Source organism: Monodon monoceros, unplaced genomic scaffold (assembly GCF_005190385.1).
Source record: "Monodon monoceros isolate NGI ecotype Baffin Bay Population unplaced genomic scaffold, NGI_Narwhal_1 Super_Scaffold_4, whole genome shotgun sequence".
NCBI lineage: Eukaryota > Metazoa > Chordata > Mammalia > Artiodactyla > Monodontidae > Monodon > Monodon monoceros.
The window spans coordinates 5,676,694-5,689,838 of NW_021703781.1; the positions used below are offsets into that span (position 1 = coordinate 5,676,694).

The window sequence follows — 13,145 nt, forward strand, 5'->3', positions numbered from 1 at the left end:
GCATGCAGGAGCACCCCAAAACTTAGAATCTTTGGAAAAACAAAATGACAATAGTATTACATTAGAACTTTAAACAAACAAACAAACAAATATATGTATATGTAAAACACAATAGCTAGAGGAAGGACAAGTTACTACCTGATTAGGTAACTCCAATTCCATCTTCTGCTGACTAGCTCTGGTGCCATGAAGACAAATAGCCAAAAGGGCTTCCAAAAGTCGTATGCCCTGAAGTGAGGTCTCGCTTTCTCGATTCGTAAATACTTTTGCTTCCTCGGGAGCAGCTTCTGCGGCTGGAATATGTTCCACATTCATGGAAGAAATAGGCTGTGACTCCAATTTACCTGAACTGTCAGCACTCTTTTTCAGACTACCCAGTTCTGAAGGTGTGGGGTCACTTTTCACAGTCAAAGATAATAAATCTTCCTTCACAGTGACCTCAGATTGAGAAGGTCTGTGTAAATCTTGGTTTTCCTCTACATTTATATCTCCCTCCTTTCTCCCGTGCTCCTCTTCAGGACTTCTGAATAGTTCCTGTATTATCATAAATATTAATTTATGGCATACTCGGAAACCACCAAGCCTATAAAACTGTTTCTGGAAAACTGGACTCAACATGTAGATCCAATGACACGTTGACCAAATGTCTGCTGCTTGGTGCATGTGTTTGGGAGAGGGCAGGACGAGGCTCTCGAGAGACAAACATGGCAGCATGTGTTGCAAAGGCTCACTCGCTGTACTGTCATAGCCAGAAGTATCTTCTGAATCATTGGCTGACTCTCTATCAGATTCTGCTTCTTTACTTACGCACAAGAACGCCACACAGAGGAAGAGGTTTATCGTGTTGATATAAACATCCTGGGTGACAGACTTCCGTTTCTTTGGATAAGCATCTTTGAGGCGGGCATAAAATTTGCTAAGACTCTGAGAATCTGAATAAGCTTGCTGGTTGTACAAAGTACTGACATTTAAAGATGACAGCTCCTTCTGTTCAAGGTCTGTCCCATCAATACCTGGAATTGAAGAATCTTTCTGTTGTTGCCCTAGGCTGATTATCAGAGTTTCAAATGCTTTTAGCGAGTGATTTCGAATACCATCTAAGTAATTTAATTCAATTATTTGGTTCACTCCATTACAACTTAAAAACAAATCTCTTATTACCCTGTGAGAGAAAAAAAAATACAAGAGCTTTTACATATAGCAACATCATTTATAAGTAGGTACATATACTATTTAAATATGTCATTGCTAAACACTACCTATTTCAACTCATCAATTATCTGGCTGAAGTCCTCAGATATGACCAGGATCTCAAGTGGCTTTCTAGTTACTTTTACATCCTTCTTCAAACACTCCAGCAGCATTTGAAAAGAACAGATTACAACGCATCTCAAGTTAAACGAAGCAATACATCTCAAGTTAAGTTAAACAAAGCATATTTTTCTCCAAATGGCAAATTTCTCTATCGATTCTCAGTGCCACAGCCACCATCACATTTGAGATGGACACTCCGGAAGCCCGGAGGCATTTGTGTGTCCATCTGTTTGTCTGCCTGATGGATCACCCAGGACTTTTGTTTGTTTTAAATCTGTATGTCACACAGGGAAAGAAGCAAACTGCAGATCTGAAGTTTTTCAGCTCTGTCTCAGGTAAGACTCACGGATCTGGATCACTGGCCACAAATATGCCAAGGAGTTAAAAACTTTCAAAGCAAAGTCAGTTCTATTTAAACAATGTCAGAATGTCAGGAATTTTTAAAAAAATGATTGTAAAGATAATGAATGATCACAGATGGGTTGTATTTTATTACGTTTTTTAAATGGTGTATGCATTAATTTGAAAGGCCAAACTACCCATCAGAAGCAAGCTTTATTTATAAAACTATTTTTTAAGTATCAGAGTTGATAATCACAAAATCTGCAAAACTCATTGATGGGATTCTAAATAATTTTAATTTTCTTCTTTTTGCTTAATGGTATTTTCCACATATATTGCTTAGGCAATAAATGTAGATATGGTATTTAAAAACTAATAATTCCCTTAATTTCACTACTTCCATAAATAATTATCATTTTATGTATATGCATATTTTACCTAGTTGTAAATAAGTGGATGATATTTTTATTTTATTTTATTGATAAAATATTATAAGTGTTTTTTCATGTCCCAACATGATCCTTTTAAACATTATTTTTTAATGGCTAATAATAGTACATCAACAAAATATGAAATAATTAATTTAACCTTGCCCCTGCTGTTGGATACTTGTGTTGTGTCCATTTTTTTCTCAGAAATATATTTAAAACTTTACTTTTTCTTTTTCAGAGAAATTAAAATCAATGGCTCTATCCTCTTCTCTATGACCACCCCAGTAAAAACAAACAAATGAACAAATACATAAATGTTAAAAAAAAAATCTGACATGGGATGGGAATTTTCTGGTAGTTGTTAAACTAAAAATTAAATCCTAGGAAAAAATAAATAATAAAGATATTCAAAAGCACACAATGAGAAAAAAATATCTACACACACGTGCACACACACACACGAACCTTGATTTAAGCAGGGTAGGCAGAGTTTTTAAATAAATCTGAACCACTTCCTGGGGCAAACACTGGTCATGATGGCTACATACATGAGTCTGAGCTGAAGTAATGTCGAGCTGTTGACAATGATGTGCTAATTCAACTCCTCTTTGGAGCACAGGATTAAATATGTAGTTATACAATTTCCACTGAACAACTATATTGCCTCTCTGGATTAAACTGGAAATGTGACTTGCAATCTGCACACTACATAATCTGTCTTCTTCAAAAACAAAACTCTGATAAGCCTCTAAGGCATCCCATTTCCACAAGAGGTCTTCAGATCCACTGCTGGGCAGGATCCCTTGAAATCTGTAAGAAGGACTGGATAAACCTGAGGAAGGTTCAGCATCGCATACATTTCCCTGCAGGGTCTCTTCTAATTTGGCTAGTTGATCTGAGTCAACGGTACAAATATTGCAAGCTGCTTTCTTAGTTTTTTGTGGTATCTCGGCTCCTCCTAACTGATCCAAAATAAGTTTGTTAAGAATATTTAATATATGCTGCCGACAGTTTTTCAGGGCTGGTGATTTAAAAGCATAGAGCAAAGGGATGATCACAGATTTGGGATCCATGCAACAGCATATGCCGATGTTCTGAACACCCAAGAGAATCTGGACGCACGTGCTGCTCAAGGAAGCCTGCTGCAGTAAGCGTAAACACTGGTGAGCACACACTGCAATGCAACAGCACCGCTCGGGGTAATACACGTCTCCATCTGCCGTCTCTTCAAACGGGTTTTTGGAAACTTGGTTTTTAAAAGCCGAAACCAGCAGACCTGAGAGATCTCTGTGGTGATGCATGAGGTGGGAATATTCACACCGTCTGTGCCTTTTTCTTGTACACATTGAATGATGAAGTTGCTCTGATTTCACTTTTTTGACAGTGCTCATTATTTTCATCACACTATTGATGAGGGCTTTCAAATGTTCTGAGGCCTCAGGAGGAACCCCATCTCTTACAACCAGCCACTCCATTTGAAGAACTGCTGTTTCAAGTAAATGAAATCCATGATGCTGAACGAATTCTTGAACCAGATCCATGGCTTGACTGAAGAAGAAAGGATTTGAAGCTGCACTTTGAAGACAACAGATCAGGATCTGTAAAACTCCCTCTAGGAGCTCAGGTAAAAGAAGCGCTCTATGGCGATACTTGGAAAACACAAAATCTTCCTGAACCTCTTGTAGTGTTTTCTTTTGCCTTGGTGCAAAAGGGTCGGGCTGCTTTTCTAGGCAAGTTCTAATTTTTAAAGCTGCTCTAAGCAATTCCGTTAAATTTTTTCTAAGACTTTCTGGCATCATCTCTGCCATACTAATATCTACTGACATAAGATGCAACACTGTTCGAAAAAGCATCCGTTGAATCAAAGCCACCGGTTCTTCAGTCCAACCTGCAGAAACCATCCGATTCTCCAAACTGTCGCTGAGATTACAGCAGTCCCCAAAACCCGCTAGGAACTCAGTCAGCATGGGCACTACACTGGCAGCTAGAGCAGAATTATGATTCAAGGTAATGTCAAACTTACAAACTTTCTCTAATAAAGATAACAGAACATGACATAAGTCAAATGGAGAATTGTTCATGTGACTGATGATAGACAAGGCCGCTGGCTCACTTAAAATGTCAGTGTTTGACTCCTGTCTTGGAATCTTCTCTCTGGAGTTTTCCAAAGCCATGGTGTCAGGAGGGGTCTGTTCTTTGGTTGATAAGTGGTCAAGCTTAGCTGTAAGGTGGTCTTCTTTAGGAGACTGTGTTACAAAATGCTGCAGCAGATGGGACCTTCTATGCTTAGTCATTACTATACTTTTGTCATCTGAATTGACTTCTGAATCTGAGGTGGAGAGCTGTGTCTTTCTTGCATCTCTTACAGAATAGCGATGGGTAGTTTTACGCTGTCGTCTGCTTTGTTGAAAAACATTTACTTTTGCAGAAACCTGACCGGCTGGGGCACTTCCTTCTAAATATAATTTTTCCTGAGTAGATCTTTGAGAACTTGAGTTCTTTTCTTTGGTCAGGATTATATCAGCTGAGAACGGTAGATTAAAATCTAACAATATGAAGAAAGAAAATTTAGAATACCTTAATATGTTTTAAAACTCAGTTTGCATAGGTGATTACCCTCTTACTTATCATTCACTTTAGGAGTTTATCCTCAGTATATTTTTATTATGGGGCTGATTTCCTTTAGCCTTTTGTTATGTCTCTACTCCCCTTCCTCCCCTTATCACTTCACTTCCTTATCCCGCTCATGTTAAGTACCAGGTGGCACTGGTTCAAAGGATACAAATTGATTCTGAAAACAACAAGGAGAACAGTGTTAGGAAAGTAGTACCGGTATTTAGCGCTACTATTCCTACCATTTTACAAATCTCCTCCGATAATGCCATTAATTAAGACACAGGGGTGTATTATATTCTCAAAACAGTATTTAGTTTATAGCCCTGATATAACTTAGAAACTTTAAGATTTTCTAAAATTATTTTTAAATCATACAGTAGATACCAAATGTTCTCCAAGACTGAGGTTAAAAGAGTTATTCATTCACAATATCTATGGCATGTGCTACGCACTGAACTAGGCACAGGTACAGGCATTCCTGTTTCATCCTCAGTGCCTAGAACCTAGGGCTGCCGTGTGGTCACCACTCAATACCTATCTCTTAGGGAAATGAATAAATTTTCCATACTAATTAAAAAGATAATGAAATTGGTCTTTCCCTTTGCAATAACACGTAATAAGATCTATACAAAGATACAGTTACAATTCAGAATGAATAAATTAAAAAATCTGTAAATAAAAGACTTGTGCTTTAATTAAGGGAGATTAAAAGAAGTCTGACAAATTCCATGTATGCAAAAGATGCAGGCAATGAAGACAACTTCCCCAAAAGGACACAAATTAGATTTCTTAAGTGATTAACAATTTGTGAATTCTATAAATTAAGAAGAAAACAAGAGCAGAATCAGTGAATCAACAAATATGTAGGATAACAATATTACAAGAACTTAGGTAACTCCCTAAAAGAGAGCTCCATATCAGAAATACATTAAAAATGCATATATGGCATTAAAATACAATTCAGGAGATTTTTCTTTTTTTTTTTCAACCTGAGATATCCTTAAGCATCTCACAATTCGCATATTCCAGAAGTGGTCAAGGGGGAAAACTGTTAATCCCTCCACTGAAACATTTAAACTAAGTTTCATATACTTAATATGATATATATACACATATTTTTATTTTTTCTGAATCAGAAATTAAAAGTATGTAGTGACCGTAAGTGTAATAATTCTACCAAGTTCTGAAACAAAATATTACTTTAAATTTATCCTTTAAAAGCAACACTAGAAAAACTAAACTGCAAAAGTCATTGACGGAGTACTGGTAATGGAAAGCAGCCTTTAAAATAAGCAAAGCATCTTTAATTTCTTTCTTCAAACTTTTCACTCTCCATTTCTCAAATGTTAGGCTACATATCCGTATTTACTCCTTTTGCTAAGTGTTCTGCTTTTCTTCATCTATTTTCTAATCATCATTACATTCAAGGAATCCCCTAAGAAGGACCATGGTTTCTGTATTATTAGAAGAAATAAAAATTATTTGCCTAAAGAATTTTTCATATTAAGTATCATACTAATATATACCGTTCTGATTTTGAGCCGTATCAACCGTTACAGCAGAAGTAACTTTTCAATGGAACTTTTTTCCCCAGTGGAATTGTGATAACACAGGTGATATGATAAAGAAAAGAAACATACCTGTTGCCTTTTCTAGTTGAACAGGTATCTTCCATACCAGTGGAAGGAGTGACAGAAGAAGGGTAAGGAGTTCTTCTCTACATGTCAATGCCTGTATTAGAAATAAAAGAATCCTTCATGTTCTAAGGTCATGAAACACATTAATTCCTAATATTCTGTCTTAAATTGAACCAAAAAATCCTTTTTCTTGAGAAGGAAGAATCAAGTTAACCTATTTTAAATCCAATTAAAGCTGCAATACTTTGCAACTTATAAACCCTGCCAATGACAGAAGAATGTAAGAGTATTTGACGGTATTTAGCACATTCTTGCTGATTTTTCCAAAACTAGCTGTTATTACCACCATGCACATTGTAAGAATTCCTTACCTATGAAAAAAAAATTTGCTAGGTGCAAATGAAAAGTTAAGCCCTATTAATTAGCAAACCAATAACATAAGTTACTAGAAAAGAAAGTCTTCATGCAGTTAAATTTAAAACTCAGAGAACACAATTTTAAAAAGAGAAACTGACATTATTAATAAAATAATATATCTAAAGAGAGAAAGACGTATTAGTGAAGGTCATCCAATAAATATTTATTGATTGCACACTAGGTCCACAGCATTTACTGTCTTACCCTTTCTGGAGGATATGGTCCAAGCCCTGCAGAAGGTCCCCTCATTTGGTCCACAGAATACATATACGCAAAACAGTTAAAGAACAGAAGGCATGTAGTATGTGTACATACCCAGGTGTGGTACAGGCATTCAGTTTAGGAGTTAAGAAAAAGGAGCAATCATTATCAGTTAGAGGTGTGGAGGTGCTAGACCTGGAAACGTTGGGACATGGGTGGTCAAGGAATTAATGACAAAACAAGTTTAAATTCCCCACATCAATCAGTGGGGAGGGGTTCAGGGTGATACAATCAGATTTGCTACTATATAGAGGATGGAATTGGCAGGGAGGGGAAGGGATTGATCAGTGTCAGAGACAGGGAAATAATACAGATGAGAGATAATAATGATCTGAAGCCCTCGGATAGTAAAATTGAAAAGGAGGAGACATACTTGAGAAACTGTAAGGGAGAACTGAAATGACTTGCAGTTGACTACCTGTGGGAGTCATCAGGGCAGAGGTTAAGGACACGGGTGAGATTTCCTAGGGAGAGTATCAGGAGGACAAGAGAATTCTACCCAGAATGGAGCTCTGGAGAACAACATTGAAAGAACTGTGGATGGTGGACCTGAAGAGCAGCCCTGCAAAGGAGACTGAGAAGTAGCTTCCCCCAAAGAGCAGCAGAACAAGAAATATCAAGGGAAGAGAGCAGTTCAGGAAAGAAAGGTCAACCAGGTCAAGAGCTGCTGTTCTTTAATTGTGTAAGATGATGGCAGGAAAGTATTTAGCAAGTAGAGGGTCACTGGTGACCTTAACAAGCACAGTTTTAATGGAGTGATGAGGGTGCAGGTCATATTACGATAGGCTGAAGAGTCGAAGGGAATGAGAAAGCAGAGACATAGATTCAGACTATCACTTTCTAGTGTCCTGGTTATGAAAAGCCTCAAAATTCTGCAAAAGTAAAATTTAAACTCCTTCTCAGGCTTGGAAGACCTTTCATGACACGATTCCTACTGACTTGTCCAGTTGTAGCTCCCATCACCACATCTGACCCTTCCTCACATGTCCAGCTATTAAGGGTTTCCTGAACACCACTGGTCTTTGCAAACGTCTTCCTCACATACACTGCTCTTGCAATTCTCTCACCATCCTCCCATCTGCCAAATGCCAGCTCATTCCTCAGGTCTTAATTCCTCTATGGGGAGACTTCCCTAATCCCCGCTAGGTCAAGTTGGGTTACATGCCTCTAATTTAGTACAGCAAACAACTTGCTGAACGGTTAATGTCTGAATGCCCGTTTTCCTCTTTCATTCATTCAACAAATACTTATTGAGCCCCTACTATGTGCCAGACGCTTTGGATGTAGTGGTGAACAAGGAAGATGATACTCACATCCTTACAAAGCTGACACTCTAGCAAGGGAGACAGAAAATAATGGGCACAGATAAGAAAATTTCAGACAGAATGCTGTGCAATGGAGAAAATTAAACAGGAGAGGGATGACAGAGTGATGGAAAGGGGAACATTTAAACTGGCTAGTCAGGATGAGCAGCTACTTAACTGATGAGAAGGAAGAATCCATGCAAAGACAGGGAAGCAAAGGGCTCATAGGAAGTATATAAAGGGTTGGGAATGGATTTGACTTTTCCATAGAATAGCAGGCAGTCCAGTGTGGCTGAAGCATAGCATGGGGGAGGGCGCTAGGAGATAAGCCTGGAAAGTCAGCGAGGTGGACAGTGCCAGATCCAATGTGGCCTTGGGGGTCATGTGAAGGAGTTTGGATTTATCTCTAAATATGATGGGAAACTTTTCCAAACATACTTCCCAGGCCTCTCTCAGAGCATGAACTGCAGGGCTCAGGCTCTAGTCCTTAGCAATCACCTCCCTTTTCTGCCACTCGATGCCTTGTACGTAGTCAGATATCCATAAACATTACCTGCATGAATGACTTTGAATTCTGGATGTGAAGTAAAAATTATATCAAAGGGCCCCCATTTTTATGTGCTTTACTTCAGAATTAATAAGACTAAAGATGTCTATATAACATTCACACGTATAGCTTGTACTCTGTATGTATCTCAACATTTTTTAAGATGCCAGCAAAAGATACATAGTCTTTAAAAAAAAATGTAAACCAATTTCAGGCAGGTCATTCCTGCAGAGTCCTCCTAAGCTGAGTCTTCATCTTTAGCAGATGAACTAATAACTTTCTAACAGAGCTTGGCGAAACCTCAAGGGTGTGTGAAGAAGTGCTATAGACACGCTGTCCTTATAATTCAGCCCTTGTTTCCCCACAGTACACTGGCAAATCACCACTGCTGTGTGAGCTGGCATTCCTGCCCCTGGCCTCTGCAACACGCGGCCTGGAACTTCTCTCGCTCCTTCCCACTTAGCTCAGGGCTCAATATGCCAAATTAGGCAGTACATGACACAAACAGATCCATTCCTTGGCTATTCCTAGACTGTCCAATCTACAGAAATCATACTACTCCTCATTTAATACTTACACTTTTATGTTTCCCCCTGTGCAGGGAAAATGACTGTGTCATACATTTTTTAATTCCCCATACCAATAATAAACAGTGAAATCACTCTCATGCAGGTAGTAAGAAGCATATTGTAAGTACCTACCAGGTGCCAGACACCATCCCTTTCACAATTCTATTGTTTTGACTGGATTTTATATTAAGTGCCCATCCTAACCATCCAGAAGTAGTGGTGGCAGGATGGGAGAGAAAGGGCAAGTTTATTGGGGGGGAAGGTTGAGATCCCAAACCAGAGGTGTTTAGGAAGCTACACAGGCAGGTGGGCACCAGATCAAGGACCTCAGGATGACATGCTAAGGAACATGGAATGAAGTTATTTTAATTGGTATTAATGGTATTACTTTAAATTTTGGCATGCTAATTAAATTTAATGTTCCAGACATAGCAGAAATATGTGTTATTTATTCATTCATTCATTCATTCATTCATTCATTTTGGCCGTGCTGCACAGCATGCAGGATCTCAGTTCCCCAACCGGGGACTGAACCTGCACCCCCTGCAGAGGAAGCACAGAGTCTTAACCACTGGACCACGAGGGAAGTCCCAAGTGCTATTTATTTCAGTCCTTTATTTCTTAGATCAGAATTTTATAATTATTTCTAAAATACGTATATCTATACACACATATGTGAACATTTCTTCAATAGTACTGTAAGCAGAATCTTTTTAAAATTTCCTAGCTATACAGCTTTAATTAAAGGAAACAATATATTTGACTTATATTCCATAATTTTGCTGAACAGTTTTCAGATGACCTTTTGGATTTTTCTGTACATATCATTTAAAAAATTTTTATTTCTCCATCTTTCTCACATTAAGCTGTCATTACTTTCATACTCGACTTCACTATCGAATGTTTTTAAAACATGATGTCAAACAGACTAGTAATAAAGAGTTATTCTTATATTGGTTCTATTACAAAGCTTCTTATTAAAAATAATTTTGGTTTTTCTATACAAACAGCTCATACAACTCAACAACAAAAAAACAACCCAATCGAAAAATGGGCAGAAGACCTAAACAGACATTTCTCCAAAGAAGACATACAGATATCCCACAGGCACATGAAAGATGCTCAACATCACTAATCATTAGAGAAATGCAAATCAAAACTACAATGAGGTATCACCTCACACCAGTCAGAATGGCCATCATCAGAAAATCCACAAACAACAAATGCTGGAGAGGGTGTGGAGAAAAGGAAACCCTCTTGCACTGTTGGTGGGAATGTAAATTGGTGCATCCACTATGGAAAACAGTATGGAGGCTTGTCAAGAAACTAAAAATAGATTTGCCATATGATCCAGCAATCCTATTCCTGGGCATATATCCAGATAAAACTATAATTCAAAAAGATACATGCACCCCTATGTTCATAGCAGCACTATTCACAACATCCAAGACATGGAAACAACCTAAATGCTTATGGACAGATGAATGGATAAAGAAGATGTCGTACATATATATACAATGGAATACTACTCAGCCAAAAAGAATGAAATAATGTCATTTGCAGCAACATGGATGGACCTAGAGATGATCATACTAAGTGAAGTAAGTCAGAAAGGGAAAGACAAATACCACAGGATATCACTTACATATGGAATCTAAAATAGGACATAAATGAACTTATCTATGAAACAGAAACAGAGTCACAGACATAGAGAACAGACTTGTGGTTGCCAAGGGGGAGAGGGGGTGGGGAAGGGATAGATTGGGAGTTTGGGGTTAGCAGATGCAAACTATTATGCATAGAATGGATGAACAACAAGGTCCTACTGTATAGCCCAGGGAACTATATTCAATATCATATGATAAATCATAATGGAAAAGAATATGAAAAGGAATGATATATGTATAACTGAATCACTTTGCTGTACAGCAGAAGTTAACACAACATTGTAAATCAACTATACTTCAATAAAATAAATTTTTTTTGGTTTTTCTACTCTTTGTATATGAAACCCTCTATTAATTTATTTTTAGAGTTTTTGTCAAGAAGAGATGAATTCTGTCAAATGTTATTCTGATGTCTCAGGATAATTGTATGTACTGTTTCTCCCACTGATGTCAAACATCATGCTAATAGTTTTTCTTGCATTAGACCAGGAGTTTGTAAAGGGCCAGAATGTAAATATTTTAGGCTTTGTGAGTCATATATGGTCTGTGTTGCATATTCTTTTTCTTTTAACAACTCTTTAAAAACACCAAAACTCTTCTTAGCTTGTGTGCTGCTCACAAACAGATCACTGACAGCAGGATTTGGCCTGTAGGCCATAGTTCGCCCAACCAGCCCCCGTTCCCTCTCTTCCTTCTCTCCCATCAAAAATGGTTATTAGGGCTTCCCTGGTGGCGCAGTGGTAGAGAGTCCGCCTGCCGATGCAGGGGACACGAGTTCGTGCCCCGGTCCGGGAGGATCCCACATGCCGCGGAGTGGCTGGGCCCATGAGCCATGGCCACTGAGCCTGCGCGTCCGGAGCCTGTGCTCCGCAATGGGAGAGGCCACAGCAGTGAGAGGCCCGCGTACCGCAAAAAAAAAAAAAAAAAAAAAAAAAAAAGGTTATTAAATGGCTGCAATACTCTTAGTTAAGACTCCAGGAAAACTTAAGGTGGTACCTAGTAGAGCCTGTTAGCTAGACAAAAGTACTACTAAGAATCTTGAGTGCGTTGTCCCACACAAGCCTTACATGCCCAAGGTAGAGAGAGGTCTGTATCAAAAACAATTATAGACGTGGCTTTGGGGGCATGGACTGAACTCCACTAAGGTTCAGAAGAAACTCACAATATTTTTAAAGAAGTTGTATTACTAAAAATTACTAACAGCTTGGACTAAAAGGGGCAGAGACAGATTAAAATGATGAGACTTCTGGGTGCCCACTTTTTTACAGGCAGGAGGCAGAATGAGAAAGCTGAAATTATGGGCTATGCATTCTGGAAAAGAGAGGACATCTCAGAGGGTGGAGCCAAGAGCCCTGGAGAACCAGAGACTAGGGAACCCCTCCGAAGGAACAGAAACATATTTCCTGCTTCCAGAGCAAGGTGTGTGATAACACATGCCTGGCTGCATTTCAGTGGATTAATGGCTGCTATGTGCCTCCTGTCACCTGCTAGTTGAATACAAGTATGTAGTGTGGTTAACTTGTTCCTATCTCATCATTGTGTGCAGGGTGTGCAGGGGGCAGATTACTTGTCTTTTTATTCACAAGCCTCTCAATCAAGAAGAGCTGCAACCAAAGTACTGCACTTGGAAGCCCCGAGGGCACCCGGAGTGACGCACATCGTGAGCTCAGGGACTTCAGGCCTATGCCACTGTGGAGCGTTACTTTGAGAGTTCTGGTAGGGAGGGGGTGTGGGAGGGACGCTAATAATCATGGCCAGAGGGGAGACTACGTAGATAAAACGTGGCCACAAGTCATTTCCTCCCATCAAGTGCTGGACTCTATGTTCCCATCTCTTAAACCTGCGCCGGCCTTGTGACTTGCTTTGACCAACAGAATGTGGCAGAAGTGAGATTATGTGACTTCCTGCAGCTTCCCCCTCACCCTCTTAGAATGCTTCCACCTATGGAAAGAAGCTGAGACTAGCCTCCTGAAAGACGAGAGGCCGCGTGGGTGAGAACTGACGAGGCAGCCTGGCCAACGGTCCCATCCGACAGCCCTC

At 39.1% G+C, this 13,145-nt stretch overlaps 1 protein-coding gene across 8 annotated transcripts in view; it reads right to left on the reverse strand.

The window, feature by feature from the left end:
• Positions 1-13,145, reverse strand: part of LYST (lysosomal trafficking regulator) — a 176,369-nt gene that overhangs the window by 127,345 nt on the left and 35,879 nt on the right. For all 8 annotated transcript variants that reach the window (XM_029244991.1, XM_029244992.1, XM_029244994.1 and 5 more), the window contains 3 exons: positions 6,344-6,434; positions 2,553-4,632; positions 139-1,162 (listed from right to left, as the gene is read on the reverse strand). In XM_029244991.1, the coding sequence (XP_029100824.1) occupies positions 139-1,162; positions 2,553-4,632; positions 6,344-6,434 (3,195 nt within the window). The remainder of the gene's footprint in view (positions 1-138; positions 1,163-2,552; positions 4,633-6,343; positions 6,435-13,145) is intronic.